The sequence below is a fragment of the Orbicella franksi genome, chromosome 15 (assembly GCF_964199315.1).
Source record: "Orbicella franksi chromosome 15, jaOrbFran1.1, whole genome shotgun sequence".
In the NCBI taxonomy this organism is placed as follows: domain Eukaryota; kingdom Metazoa; phylum Cnidaria; class Anthozoa; order Scleractinia; family Merulinidae; genus Orbicella; species Orbicella franksi.
Window position 1 is genome coordinate 11181201 of NC_138159.1, and position 21747 is coordinate 11202947.

At 37.1% G+C, this 21747-nt stretch overlaps 1 protein-coding gene across 1 annotated transcript in view; it reads left to right on the plus strand.

Moving 5' to 3' along the window:
* LOC145469947 (tyrosine-protein phosphatase non-receptor type 21-like) overlaps window positions 1-21747 on the plus strand; it is a 64261-nt gene that overhangs the window by 24929 nt on the left and 17585 nt on the right. The window contains exons 4-10 of the mRNA XM_081453765.1: window positions 1840-1907; window positions 7294-7335; window positions 17097-17122; window positions 17350-17437; window positions 18049-18137; window positions 20913-21000; window positions 21597-21718. Coding sequence (XP_081309891.1) covers window positions 1840-1907; window positions 7294-7335; window positions 17097-17122; window positions 17350-17437; window positions 18049-18137; window positions 20913-21000; window positions 21597-21718 — 523 coding nt within the window. The remainder of the gene's footprint in view (window positions 1-1839; window positions 1908-7293; window positions 7336-17096; window positions 17123-17349; window positions 17438-18048; window positions 18138-20912; window positions 21001-21596; window positions 21719-21747) is intronic.

The window sequence follows — 21747 nt, forward strand, 5'->3', positions numbered from 1 at the left end:
TGTTTGCTTATTTTTATGATAAGTTCAGTGCTAATTTTTTATCATGATTATCTTATTTTTTAATATGAGTTTAGAGTAATTTTTAACTAGGTATACAATGACGTAATGATACACTAAGGTGGCTTATATTAAGGAATCTTGTATTCTGTTTTAAGGTGTCCTCAAATTCATTGGATTGACTTGTTCAATGTAATGTAATTTGGAATTTTTATTAAAGATTAAAGATTAAACAGAAATGAAAATAAAAGATTTTGACCCAAGAGAATGATTTGCATTGTTTTTCTAGTAAGAATCCTTGTGGGATGCCTGTACAGGTAACATGTATGTATCTCTTAAAAGTATCTCTGTGTAATTCTTACAATGTAGTTGCTAACACTTGTAACCACCACTCCGCACGAAAACCAGCTACAATTCTAATTGTTTTCTAGTGTACCTGGGAAGTATTTTTTGTTTTTCTTTGTTGACACTTCCTCTGTGAGTTTTGTAAGCCAAGATACAAATCTAGGCAAAACTTCGGAAAGTTTTGGCTGTCAGATAAGATCAGTTTGCTTTATGCCACATTTTCTGACCACTGAAAGGAAACAGGCACACAGTGGTTATAAAGTAGCCTGCAAGAGGAGTTGCCTTTTCCGGCTTTTATTTCACCTGCCACGAAAAGCGATCTTTTAGCAGTGCGTGAAACAAAAACCAGAAAAGGCCTCTGTTCTCACAGGTTATTGTAAAATTATTAAAATAACAGAAATGAAGCTGAATTCAATAATCTCCCAAAAATAACCTCTTGTAGGAATAAAAATATGGCTGATAAAGTCTGTCATTTCTTCTCAATAACATTGTACATTTTGTTATGCAATGTTTTTCCACTGATAACTTTTTGTATCCAGCAAAGGTATGCCATTGTCCAGAGAGCTGATTTGTCATATGCATTTGTTTCACAAAATTATGGTCAGATATTTTAATAATCATTGTTAGTACTTTTCCATCATTGATTAATTATTTATTATTGTAATTTATTATTTATTATTGTAATTTTTCCGAAGTACAGATTACGAGAAGGGACTGATTTATGCTCAAATGCTCTTTAGTTAGCTGTTCAGGGCATCTTCAAAAAGGCTGTCCAATTTACGAATGGTTTCAGTTCTTTATCCTCTTCACTTTTGTTTGGTTCTTCTTAGACTTAGATGGTGCTTTTTCGCAAGGCAACTTTGAATTGTTCAAAAAGTCTTGAAGTTGTTCCACAGAAACCATGTCATCGTTCGCACATTCCTCCACTTTGTTTACTGCAGTTTTCTCTAGAGAGACTGGAGTGATCATTTCTACTTCCACTCTCCTTTCCTCAGTCTGAGTTTCCACTGTCAATGTATTTTTTTAAGCATAGTTCTTCTTCAAAGAAGCTAACTTGACAGCCAACATCCTTTTTACTTAGTGAGGCTGGCGACCATCGATTACTGACAGCTTCCAAAGCTCACTTCTCTCCCTTCCTCACTTTTCTTCCAAACATGAATCAACCCTTTTTTTTATGTTTTGTATTTTAATTTTTTTTTTATTTGGTTTTGTACTTTTAAAGTTTTGAAATGACTATAATTGAAACAATAATTTAGGAGATTGTTATCAAATTTTCCAGGTCGAGAGTGGGTTTTCTGGTCAACTTACAATATGATTATGTCAGTCACCGGAAGTCACATTTCACTTCCTTAGCAATGCACGAAAAATCCGGCTTCGGGCTTTCAGCTGTACGTTGGTGTTGAAAGGAGTGTTGTGCAATAATCCCAAACAACAGTTGTAAAGTACATTGCAGGACTTCAATTGAATATTAGCTAACATTTCACTGGTGTTTTATAGCTGAGATTGGTGATCATGATGCCGAGAGGTTTGCAAGCTTTGTAGAAAACAAGTCTCTTTTCCCTCCTGTAAGTATATCTACTCTTAGTTGTTAATGATGGCCTGTTGGGTGAACTGAATTAATTTCACCTTAACTACCGGTAAACTGTCTAATAATTCAGAAGTGTTAATTTTCTTCTTTGGATGCATACTTGCCATTCCATTATAATGATTAAAAATGATTAATCTTGTTTCTTACTAAGAGTGTGTCCGTGAGAAAACCAGGCAGGAGGTGATACAGCTCAAATCACCGATTTTGCTCAAACTTGACACAAAGTTTGGGTTTGGTGAGTAAATGATTACGGCAAAAAATTAGGTCAAAATATTTGATTCCCTTCAAGTTCGGGGCACCCCTCCAAAAATGGCTGTTTGTCATTAACTTTGGTTAGTATTTCTACAGCAAGAAAGGCCATGTGAAAGTAAAATCCACTGGATCATGTTTCACTAGTATCATTCTCAAAGCACAGATATTCATTTGAACTAGACAATTTGATTTCTCTCCGTGGCTCCATGTTAAGTAATTTTGAGAAAATAAAGACAACTAAAGACACTTAGTTAGAAGGCAGTCTTTTAGTACAGAAAGTACGGGTACTAAGGGAAAAAGCAAGAATGTCGCTCCTAAAGTGGGCAGCATATGATGAAAGTGGGATGGCGATTGATATTCTCTTTAGAACTCAGGTTGAAGCAACGGAACAGATGTCCCAAAACTTAACATTTCACAACACAAGAATCAAAGAGGGTGCAAAATCGTGTCTAAGTGACATGTATGTAGTAGTTATTTCTTGTTTCTGTTCTACATTGTATTTTACACCTGAAAACATAAGTTGAGGGAACTATGTGTTGAATCTTCTTCTGCCGCATTTTTTCAATATCGTGAGAATTTGTGGTTCCAGAAAATATCCATACCCACCCCACAGAGGGTCTGTGAAATTCCAAGGGTTATAGGGATCTGAAAGAGGTAAATTTCCAAAGGGGAGGAGTTTTCTTTCCAGTAGGTTTCAAATGGGATGGAATGAACACTAATTTACTTTCCCAATCGATTCAGGTAACCAAACCAACAGAAATGTTCCATCTGTTGAAATAAACGTAAGATTCTTTGTCATAGATTTACCATTTTTGTTCCAATGTCAATGACGCAAATAGGACTTCTGAGCAGCATGTTTGTTGGATGTCAGGTCAAACAAAATGCCAAAAAAAAAAGGGGCAGCAATACCTGTACGATGAAGTTGATGATATGTTGTACATTTATACTTTGAAGATTGCGCTGTATGAAATGCAGCTGATGCTTTTCCCAACATTATTCATGCAGTCAAATGAGATTCGTGCTCTGTATATCTCATTTGATACTCATACAAAATTATTCCCGTTTCAGACTTGCTGTAACTAGGTTATCACATATTTTAATTGTTATCTGTATCCGTATCACCTACCTGGTTCTGTCTGGTTTTATCATGGACACACTCTTAACCAATCTATATCATCACATGATATCAGAACATTTGAAAATCCATCAAAGGACAGTGATTGACACCTTTATTTAATTTATATCAGGGTGGCCTTTTCATCAACAGAGGCTGTATAATTATAGAGAAAAGCTGTGTAAAGAACTAAAACTATACCATAAATAGTTACAGATAAAAAGCCCTAAAAACTACATACTCTGTGGGATTGGTTACTGGCTCCACATGTGCACCTATACCAATTTGAATACATGTAGCAATCAATGCTATTTGTTCCAGACTTTCATTAAATCTATACTCTATTTTCACATCGTAATAAATAATTGGTTTCATTATTGAAAGTGATTACCAGAATGATTTGATTTAGTGCCCAGGTCACTTATTTACTTGGTACCTCAAGGGAGGGTGCTTATTCAAGACAGGGCGCTTATTTCTTTTTTGAGAAACAACTAAATGTTCAAAACAGAATTTTAATACAGTATTTTTAGGGCAAAGTCCGTAGGATGGAGAACTATTGGTGTTAGAACATCGGGAAAGGTACTTCGAGTAAGTGAAATGCTAGTTCCTGATCAAAAACGTGGCCTTCAAATGTCAATAATTTTGTCAGTTGGACACAATATGACAACATATGAAACAACCATAACTGAAATCTGTTAAAGTTTTCATTGTTAACTCTGTTAACTTTGCATAGGGGTAGCTCAGGGCACATATGAATTCCCTTGCAGGGTAGGTGAAGTAAGTGGCTCTTTGAAAATACTAAGAAATTGCCTCTTTCCCACTCCCCAGAGATTGTTTTGGTACCTATTGCGTTTTGGTCCTTTGCATATTTTAGGGGGTAGGGGAGAGTTTTCTTTTTTTGAAAACAAACATGGCGTTGTGTGTTGTGGTTTTCTTCTAGTGGGCAAAATTCTGTGCTTAAAACCAAAACAAACCTTTAAAAAGTTCAAAATGGCAAGGGATAAGCTTCAAGAAGACTCAAGCGATGGTTAAAAGGGTGATTATGACTTAGAAGTAATGATATTGTCCTTCGGGTTGCAAGAATGTCGAAATCAAAGGTCTTCCTGAATTCTTTTAAACCAAAACTACACTATGAAACTCTTTGGACAAGTTTAAAGTGGAAGTTCAACCGAATTTATCTCTTATTAAATTACCATTCTCTTCTAGAAGAGTTGTTTTGGTGATATTTATGTGACCTTTTCAGCTGACTTTTGCGTTCTCAACAAATGGACAACAATGCACATCATTTGGATAGTACAAAAAACTTTTGGAGAATGCTTAAGGTTACAGTATACCTTCAGGGGTGTCTCGCGCGCAAGCGATGTAGCGCGTGCAGTTTAAGCTGTAGATACCTAAACCCCTATGTCAAATTAAAGCTTATGGAGCTGGCTATCAAACTACACCAAGAATTTTGAAAGAAAATGAATTGTCGAATTTTTCACGACCACTAAATGCGAGCGCCCGAATCACCTTTCGAAAGCTACAAGTCAAAGCGAATTTCGTTTTTCGCCAATTTAATTTTTTCCTCGGTTTCAGGGCCCAAAGCGCTTAAAAAACGTGTCTGCGTTTTGGCATATTCGATTGCAGTAAAAAGTTACAGAACATTTTCGAAATAGGATTAAAAAAATGTGGAGTGATCGTACAAAAATCGCTCTCGAAGAAAAAGTATTTCCAAATTAACCATTCCCAGACACGCTTTTGTAGTTTATATTTTAAACTAGCCACTGTCCAAATTTAAGAGCAATTCAACAAATTCCCTTTGAGTTATAACTCTTTAAAGTGTCTGCTTCAAGTGAAAAAATTTATTCGAGAAAACAGCGCTAAGAAAAATTTTCTGCTTCGCAAACAAACTCTGCCCACAAATGCCTTCAACTGGGTTCTCAGATAACTAAGCCAATCAGTGCAGGGAAACTTTACTACCGTTAACCTCCTGGTGAAATTTACGCGCGAATCTCTACACAACTCTTGTGTTTCGCAATGCGCTCAAGGAACCGAAGGCAGAGAGATAATTTTTCTGTAGTTCGGTTTTTCTTGAAGTTGGTCTGGCAAAATGGGGAAGACTGAAAAGGATACGAACGCTAGAGTGGCTGAGCGAAGGAAACAAACAAAAGACAGCGCGGAGAGCAACTGTGTGAGAGCAACTGTGCATGGATAATATTTCAAATGGTCTCAATGAGTCCGACGATTCGTCGATATGGGACTCATCAGAAGAGTCTCTGTCAGCATCCCTGTTATTGCTGTCAAGTTCCGAAATTTGTACAGAACCTTTCTTTTCTCTTACCACGAATATTTGCCCGCCTTCTACGATAACTATAGCTTCATCCGCGTGGCGAACTTTCCCTTCTTCACTCATTGATGTATTTTCATTCGTTCTTCGCTGTTTTCACTTTTTCGAACCGGTCCATGGTTTAAACGTGGTCTATGTTTACTTATAACTTAATAGAGACAAGCCTAATATCAAAAAGGCTGGGTAATCAGAACAACAATGCTGATCAACTGAGTAGTCAATTCGTGACATCCATATAGGTAATTCCCGCGAAAATCGTCTCGGTTGATTGCATACGCGCCATAGGGCTGTCAATCAAGAGGTAAACTTTTACTTCCGGTGAAAACGTAAAACCGCCATTTCTCCGCCAATATTTAGCCTTTTTCAAATTTTTTTTTCAGAAATTAGAGATTATTCTTCGACCACTATTTTGACCCAAAAATCCAAATTTGAAGAAAATTGCCGACCCGAAGGTATACTGTAACCTTAAATCCAAGTCCTTAATTTTCTTGAACACAATCTTTATGGCAGTCACCTATTTTTAATCAAGTGAAGCTTGCTGACTTTGCACTTTCTGTTGGGAACCACTTGTTTAAATAAAGGAACAATAACAGGAACTGTAATGTTAACAAACATACAGTGAATGTTCAATTAACCTGAGGGAATTTTAACCTAATTCAACACCAGTAGCTTGGACAGTGTCACTTACAGTACATTGATATGTAAATAAAAACTTTCTCATGCATCATCTTTGACGGTTGATTTAGTGATCCTGTCAAAAGGATCCTCGTCACATGAATAAATTGCTTGTGGCTTGTTGAACAAGGTTAAGTCGTTCCAGCCCTGCTTGCATGGCAAGGCTGATTTTCCTTGAAGCAGTGAATATACATGTATTATAATAGGTGTGCTTATTAGAATGAGGGCACTTATTCGAATATGGGCGCTTATTAATAAAAACACATTGAAAGGGAGACCCTTATTCAAGGGTGGCAAAGGGGGTACTGATCATGCATCATGCTGAATTTTTCAATTAAGTCATGCATCATGGAGAATTTTTTCACCAATCATGTGTCACATAAAAAGGAGTAAGTACATCGGCAATTTTACTTTCTAGACCCTAAAAGTGTGGTTAAAAGCTGAGGAGAACTCAGCCAATTCGACCACAGAAATGCAATGGCAAATATTCCAAACATTTCCTCCTGAAAATGACAAATTTTGACCAAAATAAAAGTGGTGATCCTTATGGGAAACTGGGAGATTCGGTCTGTATCCAGGAGACTCCTAGATAATAGGCGTGTCCTGATTGTGTTCGTAAAATGCTGGTAAGTTGCTCACTGGAATGCCAAAAAGTTGCTCAAAAATTTGCCAAAATCCAAGAAGTTGCTACCTAAATTTCTTGATGTTTTTGTATAGACGTTAATTAAAAGCTTTATTTTTCATTCTTCACAATAATTGCTAACGTCAGTCCCAATCATGCGTCACACTGTTAATTTTGGGGTGATCACACATCACGCAAAAACCCACTTACTGGAAGGAGGGTGCTAAATCAAATCATTACTGTACAAAAACCTACAATGTACATGTAACTTGACATGTTTTAAGATGCCCCATTGGAACCTTAACCTCTACATGTACAAAGGCAAATGTAACTTACTCTTGATGCAATAGCTTTTTAACATTGTTCTGTTGCAGAATGTCACTACTATCCATTTCAAGGAGGTCCTTGAACAGCAGGTACAGAATTTTTAATTACTTAATTAAGAGGGTGAGAATGATTGTGACAAAAAGCAGCATTAAGATTTTAATTTTTATGAGAAACGTACTTTGCAGTTTATGTGTTATGGACACCTTAATTGTGGTTTTAAAACATCATCAACATCATCCCTCATCCCCTCAGAATTTCCTTTCCAGAGGGTTTATGGTGACCCTCCTCCCCTTTGTAATTTCGCTGTTTGTTTTTTTTAAACCTTCATTCCTGAACTCCTTGGATGTTTCAAATTGTTTCGTACCTAGAAAATTGATAACTAACACTGTTATGACCATTAATTTTATAATAATTATTGCAACCACAGGATACAACAATCCCGGCATTCAATTGTCTCATTTTATTTAAGAAAAAGGGATAAGAAAAAGAGAAATGAAGAGCCTAATTAAAGATGTAAATCACTTTCTCATCCAAAATGAATCTTGATTTCTGCGCATGCCTGAGAAAAATGTTGTAAAATGCCACTCTAGCAGAAAGAAAGGCATGCTGTCCTGTTGCAAATGTCTTTTTGAGTAGATTGCAGCTAATTTGGTTCATATCCAGGCTGAAAATGTCCAAAATGTCTAAAAAATGTGATTTTGCCAAAAAGCTCCGCCAGTCAATGGGTTAATCACGTGACCAGATTTTTCGAAAGATGAATCCTTTTGTGATAAAATTTGGAAATCTATCCAAATCAGGCTCAAAAATGCCAGGAATGCTACAAAATTTGGAATTTAGAGGTATTTTTGTTAACGCAAAGCTGCCTGTCCCGTCCTTAAGTGGCCATGATGGGCGTTGGCCTTTGTTCCACTTCTGATGTCTTTTGACCAAAGTTGGCATCACTTATGCTCGAGTTCTGCAGGAGATCTTTTCTACAACAGATCTTTTCAATGAAATCCCAATCAGAGTGATCGGGTCATGGAGCCTGAAATATGCACAAAAAAGTCTGAAATTTGGGTGAAAAACTCTTAGCAAGATTTCCCACAGCTACACATGGCTACTCCATGGTTAGAATTTCCTTTGTCAATGATTCTTTCTTGGGAATTCTTGAACTGGAAGTAAGCCCGGTAGAGGGTCTGTCACTGTAGCACAAAGATAAGAAAAGGAGAAAAGGAAAGGCAAAAAGAAAAAAAAACTAAAACAAAATGAAAAGTCTAAAGACATAAGTCAGTTCGTTGAAATTTTGATTTCTGTGCATGTCGGAGCAAAAATGTTGTAAAACTCGACGTTAGTGGAAAGAAAGGCATGCTGTCCTGTTGTGAATGTCTTCTTCAGTAGATTGCTGCTAATTTGGCTCATATCCAGGCTGAAAATGTCCTGACAAATGTCCAATGTCCAAATGCGATTTTGGCCAAAAGCTCCAGGAGTCAAATATTGGTTAAGCAATCAAAATCCTAGACCACCAATCTTTCCTTTCTTGCTTGATTTTCTGGTCTAGAATCTTGACAACGTGGTCATATAAAACCTTATACTGGACTGTAATTCTTGTCTAAGTCATGTGGGGGGTCTCTGGTGATGTAATCTGTTTTTAGCAACTGTGGTAGTGGTAATGGCAGTGGCAATGACAATAGCATTCAGACAATTATAATGACAATGGCAATTAAAATGACAACGACAGTGGCAATGATGATGGAAATGACAATGGAAATGGCAATGACAATGACAATGGCAGTAGCAATGGCAGTGGCAATGGCAATTGCAATGACAATAGCATTGACAATGACAATAAGAATGGCAATGGCAGTGGCAATGACAGTGGCAATGACAATGGCAATGAGAAGGACAATGGCAATGACAATGGCAATGACAATGGCAATGACAATAGCAATGACAATGGAAATGACAGTGGCAATGACAGTGGCAATGGCAGTGGCGATGACAATGGCAATGACAAGGACAATGGCAATGACAATGGCAATGACAATGGCAATGACAATGGCAATGACAATGGAAATGACAATGGCAATGGCAATGGCATTGACAAAGGCAATAGTAATGGCAATGGCAATGACAATGATAATGGTAATGGCAGTGGCAAAGTCAAAAGTGAAATAATTGCTGTTGCTTCCAGAAATCAATTGAATACTTGTAAGAGGATGATGATGAATTGCAAGCAGCTGCCCCTGGTCTTAAGTATTCAGGGTTTTTTTTTATTAATCACTATTTAACATCATAGTACAAAAGATAGGCAGCTCTAGAATACTGGAGATCATCTACATGTCTATGTATAGAGCTTGTCTTATTTTGTGGTCTCATACACTGTACATGAACAGAAATTAAAGAAGATAATGCAGAGAATAACTTTTTGGCATCTACATCATTCTATAATTATCGTGAGTGGTGTTATTGCCATTTGTTGGCCAGATGATCATTTATGTCTTTACATTGTTCTCCACAGTTCAAATAATTTTATACGAATTACTCAAGGGACTAAGAAACTGTGAGCATTATAATTCACCATAGACAAAACCATGTTATCCTGAATTTGTGGGAAAGCAACTCAAATAGTTATTATAAATACCATGGTTTGGTGATGAACTATTTTCCTTCAAATTTGGTTCAAATGTACAAATTGTTACTTGTAGGATCTAGTTTGTTTGTATTGCAGACCATTTATTGTTTTTCCCATAATTGTTTTGGGGTAGTTTCCTTGTCATGTGCTCAGACTGGAAATTCACATACAGAGGTTGTTTTTTTAGTGTGAATTATAATAGTTTCAGCTGGTTTATTTCTTACATGTGGGGAATCTTTCTTACATGTACATGTGGCGTTTTGTGTGTGAAACTCATCAGTTGGAAATAAATGGATAAATCATCTCAGCAAGCTAATTGGAGCTTACATAGTGCTTTCCTTATTTGCATAATACAAAAATGTCAATATCTCTAAAATGAAAAAAGATATTCCTAAAAGGAACATGTCATTCTTCTGTCTTTTCAAAAGCCTTTCAAATAAGCAGCAATTATTTTTCATTTCATGGGCACTATAATAAGCAATCCTGATCCTAGTGGTGGAACCTTGCATGACTCAACAGACAGTGAACTGGGTTTATGTTTCCAGACCTCTTCGAGTAGAGAGGAGGGTTCAGGTCTGCAAAATGAACTTTCCCTTTTTGAGCCAGAATGTTCCAAGTGATTACATGATCTTGAGCAGCAAGAACTAGCCAAAAGAGCAGCTCTGGATAAGTGTATGAAGGAAGCTAGAGAAAGACTGGAAATTGAAATGAATTGTGCCATCGAAGAATACGAAATTATGAGCAAAAAGGAAGAAACAAAATGCCAACAGGAAGAATTAAGACAACTTGATGAAACCTTTGGGAGAAGTAAAAAAAGTGAGTACAGAATCTACATCCTCAGGGCCTCCCTACTCTATGGATGCAGCAGTGAGAGGCCATTTTACACCCCAGTAAGAATATGTGGAACTGAAACAAAGAGAATCAAGAACACAAGAGGCTGCTTTGTCCATCATAGACTGAAACGAGGAAAGTGGCCAGCCAGTGGTACCAAGCAGTGTTCAGCAATTGTAGAGACAGCAAAACACTATGGATGAAGTTGAGCAGGGTCTTTGTATGTCTCAAAGAGAATACTTGAGCTTCAGTGGTGAACACCGTAACTTCCCTTTGTTTATGCAGAACTTTGAGGTAAATGTAGAGAGTAAGGAGCATTATGATGCAGATCACCTAAGTTACATTCAGTACTGCAGAGGTAAAGCACAAGAAGCTACTGAACATTGTATTATGATGCCCCCCGAGGAAGGTTACAAGCAGGCAAAAGAAATCTTGCATAAGAACTTTGGCCAAACATACATAGTCACTAGAGTATTCATAGAAAGGGTGATTGGTTGGCCTCCAATCCAAAGTCCTGATCCAGAATCTTTGTCCCAGCTAGCTCATGATATGGAAATGTATTTTCTCAGGTCTACCCAGTTAGGTCATACTAGTAACTTAAACTCAGTGGACACCCTTGGAAAAATTGTTGCCTGACTTCCAATTCACCTTAGAGGGAAATGGGCAGAGAAGTCCAATCAGCTGTATGAATCCTTTTCATTCCAACATGTTCCCAACTTACAGAGTTTGTACAAAGTCGTGCTGCTGTAGCCAATACCTACTTTGGTCAAGTTGTCAATTCAAAGTCAGAATTATCAGGAAAGCCCAAACTGCCATGCAAGGTTAGGGGTGGACCTGCAATAATAGCATGACCTTGGCTACGGTCTCAGATGACCATTTACCAGACAGTGATGAGAGGAGAACCTTGAAATGTGTCCTTTGTTCAAGTAGCCATTAACTTGAGCATTGCTATAAGTTCTAGAATTGACATGCCCTCAGTGACAAGACCTCGTGGATGGGAAAAGGGTGCGCAGTTCATGTCTCAGTCTAGGGAACTTTGTAAGGAAATGTTGGGTTGCAAGGGGGTGTGGGGTTGATAGTTGCCAAAGGAAACATCGTCATTTGTTACATTCATCTGATCCAGTTCAAGACAAAGCGAACAGTTCATGATCTAACTCAAAGACTGTTTCCCAGGTCCAAACCCCTACTTCTGGAGACACTTCTTACAATAATGCTACCAGTGTTAGTGCAATGAGTAATGTACAATGGGCAACAAAAGTGTTGAGACACTTGGCAGCAAAACTCAATTTTCAAGTGTCTTGGAAACATTTCTCCCCCTTCCCCCCAAACAATGTTGATTTTTCTATTGATTTAGACTGCACAGACCACAGCATCTACACAACATTGAATTGGGGGGCCTGGGGCATCAGAGAATTAACTTGAGATGCAAATAAGATAAAATGAGAGGTTAAATATTGAAAAGCGCCATTTCTAGAAGTGTCTCAACTACTTTTGTCGCCCATTGTCTGGACTCTGTTTGTGTAAACTGTGGTGATTTCCATTAGATTCCCAAGCTCAAACAAGTACATTTTTACAAAATCCACTATATGTGTGGGTCAGAGTGATTTGTGACTAAGGAAAAAGTGATAAGAGTTTCTGTAATTCTGATACAAAGACGAAACCTAGTCTATTCCGTAAACAACTTGATCCATATTTTGGCCTCCGGGTGGTGCTTATCGCCACTTTTTCACTTTTAAAGCATTCAAGGAGTCTCTATTTCACTTTCATTTAACACAATCCTCACCATGACACAATGGCTACAAGGTTTTCTTCATTCAGTTGTCATATTTTGGCGGAAAAAAAAATAGAAACTGTATCATTCTATGGCAATATTCTCTCTATCTCTGACTTCAAAGCAATGGTTTACCCTTGCAGGTGACCTCATAATGACATCACAGTAACATGCATATCATTTTGATAACGGCATTGTACTGAGCACCTAAAATTTGATATCCACCCATGGTCTAAGTGCTTTTCAACTTTTATTGTGCAAATTTCCAACGGTTTCCCATTGATAAACCATTTATATAGAAAAGTTAATTTCTTCTATTGTTAACACACCATGGATAAAACATTGAGAAGTCATGACAGGAAGTTCAACAGCATGACAAAACAGGTGGTCTTATGTAATTTTGTCTGCTGAACAGAATACTGTTAACAGAATGCTTCAAACACACAAGTGTGGCATAAAAATGATGTTAAAACACAATGTAAACTATTGGTAAACCAATAAAAACATGCCTTCTGAGCCCAAAAGTTACTTTTAGAACATAGTGTGTCGATTCAGTTCCTATTGTACAAAGTTTTTGCTCCCTTTTTGAGTTATTTTTTGGTTAAAAAAAAATACTTCTGGTGGCCTCATGGTTAGTGCACTCTTCTCCAGATCAAGTGGTCCAGGTTTAAGCCCTGGCCGGGGACATTGTGTTGTGTTCTTGGGCAAGACACTTCACTCTCACAGTGCCTCTCTCCACCCAGGTATATAAATGGGTACTGGCAAACTTAATGCTGGGGGTAACCCTGTGATGGACTAGCATCCCATCCAGGGGGAGTAGAAATACTCCTAGTCAATACACTGATTCCAGAAAGAAACCGGAAGTTGCACGTAAGCAAGGCTTAATAGCCCTCGAGCTTTCAAAATGGCGGACGAAATGCTGGGCAAGAACGAAAAAATTCGAATGTATGTAGGTTAGAGCTACTTGTCTGGAGCAAATGTGGTAAAGAAAAGGAAAAAAGTTGGACACAAGTGTTGTGTGGCTGCAAACTCTAACAATAGAGGCAAAAACTGACCTGATTTATCATTTCCACGACTAAGTTTCCTTTAGACAAGCCAGATAAACAAAGAAGAAAAAAGTGGGAAATACTTATGAAAAGGGGAGATGCCTATTTTACCTCGGTGGCAAATAATTTTTGTTGTTCCAAGCACTTCTTGCCAAGTGATTTTAAACTGAGTACACTTATTGAAACTGGGAGCCGTACCCTCAGCTTTCCCTTGGGCAAAAGTTAATGAGGAATCTCAGTGTAGAGCAAAATATGTGATGCATCTGAGTCTGGCATATGAATACCCATCAGCTTCAATCAACTCAGAAATTAATCAGTTTTCATGCCTCTGAGGTACACAAAAAAGTTTCCCAAAAACAATGTTGAATGTGGAAGGACATTAGTGATTTAAATACAGCCATTGATGAATTTTGAATATTTTTTACTTGCCTAATGTTTCAGCAAGATCTGGCTTTTAGGTTTAATGTTTCAGAACTAGTAGTGTCAGATAAATTATTGCATGGGCAAATTTCCTGTATTTGATGTTGGGGAGCCAGGCCATTAATTATTTACCTGAAGTTTTTTAGGCTGAATTTGAAACATAAGGTGCAGAATAGACTGCAGAGAGATAAAAGGTCAGACACCCAAGACCTGGACACCCAAAAGTGAACTTAACTCTGAATAAAAGTCTGACAACACATTTTAAGGCCTTGTAGGAATTTTCCTTAATGCCATAGATTTGATAGACAGCTTGTACTGGCAAGCAGGAAGGTTATAATCTTCATTCCTTTTATACAACCAAGTAAATCAGAACTGACTATAATTTCAATAACAATTTTTTAAGGAAGACTGTTTTCCACCATGAACCAGAACTACAAATGTAAGAATACAAGCTGAAGTGGCTATTAGGAGAATAAATGAATGGCATATATTTGATGGTGTAACTCCACTAAGGTTGTTTAGAGTTGTTAATCAACCCTGGAAAGTGAGCTATTTGCTTGTAAACTGTCAGAAAAAAAAAGGTTATCTGATGTTTATTTGTCATTTGGTAGTGAATTTAAACAGAGTACATGATATTGTTCATCAGTGGTAATTAAATATTTGGTGATTTCCACTGTACTGAGATTGTGCATTATGTGGCTTCATGTTTTATATTCTGGCACAGGGTGTAACATACATGTAGAAGGACACATGGTAGAGCTGGTGTATAATTTTGCTAATAACATAGAAGTACAATCCACCATAGGAAAAAAGATGGCGGCTGTACATTTTACCACAGTACCTTGCGAACCTAACACAGCCTGTAAGGCACAAAGAAAGCCAAATTTTTACAATATTTGTCTCTGTACAAAGGACATTGTGTATGCTAGGTTTGAAGACTTTGTAACTCTTCTGTGCGTTTTTATGAATGTTGTTAAGGCTTTCCCTCACTAAGAACTATGGGTAAATGTACCAGTCGTCATCTTTTTTCCTATGGAGGATTGAATTTGACCTCATAGAGAATTTTCTGCATTGTATGATCTTATAGATTCCCAGTTGTTTTGAACTATTTTGAAATATTCATTCAAAGATTCATTACCAGAGAAAAACTAGAAGTAGCTGAATTCTCTCATATTAGATGCTGGACAAACTTTTTGGACCTTTGTATACATTATTTATTCTGGCTTTAGCAATAATCACATCATGTAAGGCCATCTCTAAGCACTAGGTAAGCCAATTCATATATAATATATTTATCATAAATTGTTCAATATTCTTTAGCATCTCCTTCCACCATTCTATGTCCAAGGCAATTTGCTCATTAAAAATTCGCAGTTACTTCCAATTTATAACCAGGACATTCCAAAGTCTGTTCACAACAAAGAGTAGTTGTTGTACATTGTACATCATAAACTGAAGTTCACATGACTCTTGTTTACTTTTAAACCAGTGTCAAACATTTTGCATGTTGATTTTATAAGGCAATCTTTCAGGGTCTCGCTATCCATAACAATGACATTCCTAGCTTAAATTATTTCATGGAGATTTCCCTTACTTGGGTCTGTAACCTGAGTCCAGCTGGGGGACCCTGGGGAGGCCCCCAAAATTTCCCTTTTCTCTTGAACAGAAAAAAAGCATTTTGTCACTTGCACCTTCGTCTATCCCTGTTGATGCATTATTTCAGTGTACTTGTCCATTACTAGTTGCTAATTTTCAAGGCCATCTTTCAAGGCATGTGACTGATAGTCTTTGTTACACTGTAGTACACTTCATTGATAATTTTATTGGTGATTTGACTGATGAATCAGCTTTGTGATTGCATCCTAACACGTAACGCAATGATGCTGTCACTGTACGGAACCCTTGGTTATACCATTCTTGGCAAGTAGATTGTGGTCTTATTTGATACTCTGATTAGCATCTTTTGAACTGAAGAATTTCCCTTTATTCTCTAACACCGATTGTTAACTTATGAAGAGAGATTGGATATTCTCTAACTTGAGAAGACTGAAGTTGTCAGTGAAAAATGAATCAGCCATAGGAAATCTGTTCAAGTGTTTTGTTGCAATATTCACGATATCCGGCACAATTTTTAAATTTACTTCAGTATGTTCTTTTGAGCTCTTGCTTCATCAGTTTTACTACTTTAAGCTACTTAAGCTTTAGTAAAGCTATTCTTCGCATCAGGGTTGTAAATTTTTATAATTTTCATTTCATTCAGATTTTTTTTCCTAAACCGACCATGAACAAAGTTCTTTTAGGCAATAAAAATGGTGAGAACAGGTTGTTTTTGCGCATATTGGAGATTGAGACAATTGAAGGATGGAAAACATACCAGCCTAAAAGTTCCTTTATTTTGCCCCTTTGATTTATACGGCGACTTTTAAGCCAGAATTTCAATTGGCTGTGTCAATTTTTCAATGTTCTTCACTCACACTGATGCCGGGAATATCATCAGAAGAGAGATTGGCTTTTTTTCTTCGTTTGCCATGTTGCTTTATTTATCGCGAGGGCTATTAGGCCTCATTTCGGTGCAACTTCTGGTTTTTTCTGGAATCAGTGTACTGGTATTCATGCTACAGAAACCAGGATAAGCTCTGGCCTGATGGGCCACTTGGCTCATACATGTATGCAGACTTTACTTTCTTTCCCTTCACCATAGACAAAACCATGTTATACCAAATTTGTGGGAGAGTGACTCAAGTATTCATTATAAATGCTAGGGTCCAGCGATTGATTATTTCTTTCAAATTTGGTTCAAATGTGCAAATTGTTACTGTTACCACATATAGCAAGGATTAAAGGACATGTGTCTCTGTTGATTGGTTTTGCATTCAACATTAGTCCTGTGTTGAAATTTATTTGTTACATTGGTTAGAACTGAAAGTTGAGCCTCTGGTTTGTATTCAGCATAATGAACTTTTTTCCTAGCCTTATGAATTTTACTTTTACCTTGTCTGGGCTGAACAGTGCAATTGCTACTTACATGTGGTTTCAGCTATACTGGGGAAATTAGTGTTTATACTGGGTTCCATGAGCAGTTTCTCTATTTGCTTCATCATGTATAGTGCTTTTACACACACACTTTTGTAGTTTATTTTGTGGTTTTGAACTCTCTGTCCATTTTTGTAGGTAGCAGAATTGTGCCAGCATCATAGGTAGGTTTGAAAAAAGTGCTGTCATCAGTTTTTAAAGCAATGAAATCTTGTTAACCTGACCACTAATTGGCGAGGTTTTGCTTTAATATGCAGTTGTACATGTATATCCACAAGATTTTAGTTCACTTTTCCAAGGTTGTACGAAATTTGCTGTACAACAAATCTGCAGCTTACTTTTTCAAGGTCATATGACAGTTGGTCTATAGCAAAATTTGTTATAATTTCAGGGGTTTAACAAGCGAAGAAGCTCAGTTGGAATACATCTTGATCACTCAGCAGCTGGAAGGATATGGTGATGAATACTACCCTGCTAAGGTCTGTAGCTATAAGAAATATTTATAATTTTTGAGCTGCGCAGCCTGGCTTAAAGGACCACCTTCAACCAGTCGTCTTTGAGAAGCTCTGTTGTTGTTATCGTCCAAGCAGTTGCTGCATGGATGCTCATGTCTCATTTAACTTAATTATGAATTCATGACAGAAAATCATTTCAATATCCGATGAACCTGTCTCGAACAAGGAAAGATTGAAGAAAGCAACAAGATTTCTTTGTAAAATGAGCAATTGTTTCTGGAGGATGTTCTGTTTACTCTTACATTACTCTAATAATTTAAACACAGGCACAATAAACAGCTTTCGTGGACAACTTACAGTTGATCATGGTGGGACATAGCTGTTTGCCGCTTTTATTCTTACCTGATTTTGGTTTAGATGAGTACATGAAGCTCTTGTTAGTTTGGTTTGGGGAAAAAATGAAGATGATGAAAAAGTGCCTAGTAACAGTAAATGAACTCTTACTGCAAGACAAATTCTTGCAGCTATGGCCAAATTTGACCTTTGGTCATCCAAGTCTGTTTTCTCATCTCTAGTATGCCATGTCATTCTCAAGATTTGACAAATATCTGTACTGTTTGCTATGTTTGGTTTAGGACAAAGATGGCTCTGTTATTCTAGTTGGTGCCTCATTTCTTGGGATTGTGGTCAGACATCCTCATGGGTTACCTCCAGTTTGCTTCAGGTTTGTTGAATTAACATCATTCTTTAGCAATTCAGTTAACAATAAAGATTAGCGAAAAAACTGAGCAACGACGTTTCGGTGTCATCCTGGCACCATTTTCAAGTTAAAAAATATTTGTGCGAAAAGTAAGCTAATTTATACCAATGGTAGAGGTGCAAAATTGAATAAATTAAGATTAAGATAGCTGTTCAATGTTCATGTTCATTCCAATGAGGTGTCAAACACTGGTAATGAGTTCAGTGTCTGTTCAAAGCCTAAACAAATACTTTTGCAAACATAGTCGTATCAAATGTATGTAAGTGTTCACCTCAGAGGGTCTTTTTTCATGGATGTGAAATGTTAGAAAAATGCCCTCCTTGGTACCTTTGATTTTACCGAGTTATGGCTCTCTGAGATAGCTTTATTGTTTAATAATTTAACTGGTTACCATGAACTGTTGCTTATAAGCTCCCCCCTCCCTGTTATAGGCCCATTCACCTGTAACCAAAAAATACAGCCAGTTTTAAGCCCCTCCCCCCCCCCCCTGATATAAGCCCCCCTCCAGTAGCTTTCCTTTTTTTGAATTTGTTTTATTATGACGTTTTAAAGCTTAATTACAAGTAATGAAAAACCTATTTCAATCAACGTGTGCAGCTATAGCTCATTTCAAAACAGTTTATTTTACTCTGGTTATAACCCCCCCTCCCCCCATCAGATATAAGCCCCTCTGTTTATAAGCTCATCTGAAAGCCCCTATGAAGTTGTATAAACCCAGGCCTTATAGGCAGCAGTTTATGGTATTGGGTTAGTGACAAGGCCATCAACTTTTAGACCCTCGCAGTTAAAAGAATTACTTCATAGTTGTCATTGCATTTTGGTGGGAATTTGGTTCAGTGACAGTTTTGCAGCGTGCAGCTATTGAAACTCTAGGTTTCCCTAACTAAGCTGAAGGTAAAAAAAAATTCAGATTTCACATCTGCAAGCTAATCTATTATATACAGTAACAGAGTACAATCTATTTTTGTTAAAGTTAATGACTGCTTGACTATGTTACTGGTAGCTTGAAGGAGTTGCTGTTATATACAATAATGCTTTGTGTTTACTTTACAAAATTGACATTTAACCACTCCTATTAATAAATCATTTAGTGTTTTAACGAGTCTTTATTAACCGGCTAACCTTTGTTAAGTGGCAAATTTCAAAATCCTGAGGGGGTTGAGGCATTGCATACTGGTTCAACTGTTGTAAGTTGACAGTAATTTCCTTAGGTCGGGAATTATTACTGAGTTAAAAAAGATTATTAATGAACTTTTGCAGTGATTTAATGTCCATAATTTGCATAAGTAATTTACAAAAGTAATTGTATGTGATATTTGCTGCCATTAAGAAATTAATAAATGTATATTTCATTTCAACTGTAGTATAGATTGAAGTTGAACAAATAAAATTAATGTATTGTGCTCCTCCAATTTCAAGGCTGCTGCCTAACGGGCGCCCGGTCGCCTGAGGCACCTAACTTACGAGTGCGGGCGACTAAAGTTTTGTTCAAGGAGCCCGAGTGGGCGCCTAAACATGGAGTTTTGTTTCCCAAGTAATATGTCCGATGACTTCAATCTTCTCATGAAATTGGTCAAAAAATCGTTCACACAATAAATTAAACGGAAAAAAATAGCTACTCTGGTCCTGTTTTGCTTTTATCACGAGAAATCTGGGCAAAAGCACGGCAACAAAGTCTCTGTCCACTCACGAAACAGCCGAAAACAGCCATGTTTGAAAATCGCCCTATAATGCATTGCAAGCTCAGTATTGAATAGCTGTAAATCATGTATGCCAATGGATTATGTCTCTGTTGATGCCTTACTGATTCCAAGTTGCAAATTAACTACTTTGATAACAAATATTTTTGGAATTGGAGTGATGATCCTGCTGACATTATATTTACAGTTGAAAAAAGATAAATGTGTCTAAATATTTGTCCGATACTTCAGAAAACTTCACTTAGATGTACGGAATGAATTTCTTTAGGTTCTGAAAGGATAATTCAAGTAACTAGCCAGCGAAAAGAACACATCATTGCAATTCTCTTTGCATACTAGGGTTCTATATTTTGAATTATCAAATGAATTGTCGCGACTCCGCCCAATATACAAGAATTTATTTTCTCCAAAGAAGTGGCCAATATTGCTGTAATGCTGCCTCAAAATCACCTTTAGTTTATACTAATGTCCCAAGCCCGGGGAAGGAATGCACATTTCAGTGACGCCAAATTCAAACCCCCCCAAATGCCTCTTTCATTTTTGTTTGTTTTCATTTGTGGTTTGCATTTCATGATTTGTACAACGTATTTCGTCTTTTTAAAATAGAATTGCAAAACTCAAAAACAAAAGCAGCAATATAAATTTTTAGAAAAAAAGCTGCAGTACCTGCATGGATACACCAATAATTGAGTTTGACCAGAAATAGTATTCTTTCTCAGTCATGACCTGATCACTTTGCTAAATGCTTTATTTATAAAATTTGATTGATATTAGACCATATTAGTGTCTCATGGAAAATCTCTGCCCCAGGACCCCTCCCCAAAATTTCCACAGTTAACCCCCCGCCATCTTCCTCAACCTCCCCAACCTCCCCTCCCCCCAGATTGACCACAGAGAATTTTATTTGGGCTCCTAAAAAAGTGGCTTGGGCTCCTAACTTTTGGTGGAAGAAGCCCGAAGGGCTCCTTAAAAATTTCCTTAGGCAACAGCCTTGAATTTGAATGTAACTGATTTTTTTCCTTGTATCACTAATTTGTAGATGGCCTGATATTGTTCGAATTAGTCACAACAAGAAGTACTTTTGTATTGAAAGTATTAGAACATTTGACACCATCCAGTTTGAAATGGTAGGTGCTTGACATATATTTCTGTTTTATTGTGTATTTGGTTGCTTTAAGTTATAAATGATTGGTCAATTTATTTTACTAGTGTGTACCAATCCTGTTTAACTCACATTCTTAGCAACCTACAGAGTGATTTGCTCTATCAAGTTATCCATCCAGAACTGCTTTTTTCAAAGCATGATTGAGCAAACTCAGGATTAGGAAAATTGGAATTTTTTATTAACTTTACAGTGACTTTGATGAATTATACAGTGTTAATCAGCTGTCAAACAACCAGGCTCTGGTGTGTGGCTGAGTGAAATTCATGAGAAGGAGAAAAGGAAAAGAAAGACACTGCTTACTTTTTGTTCTTGAAGCTGCAGTGTTATGAAAGTTCATAGTGTTTTTATTCCATGACACGCCTTAAGTGGTGTTAATCAGTTGGTTGCATAGTTTTAGAAAATAATTTTGTCAAAAGCTTTTAAATTGCTCTGATTAACATGTAAAACATTGACTGCATGGAACTCTTGTGTTGAACTTGATATAAAGTAAACACTCCTAACAGTAATGAAGCAGCATTTGAAGTTAAGTTCTTATGGTGACTGTTCTATCTAATGTAGGATGATGCACCAACAGCCAAGTATGTGTGGAGGATGTTTGTAGTACATCATCAATTTTGCCGGCTCAACTTGTCCAGGTCGAGTGCCCAGGCATCAAGTACAAAACACCAATCAAATTCACTGTAAGTTCTGTAACTGATAGACATAAAAG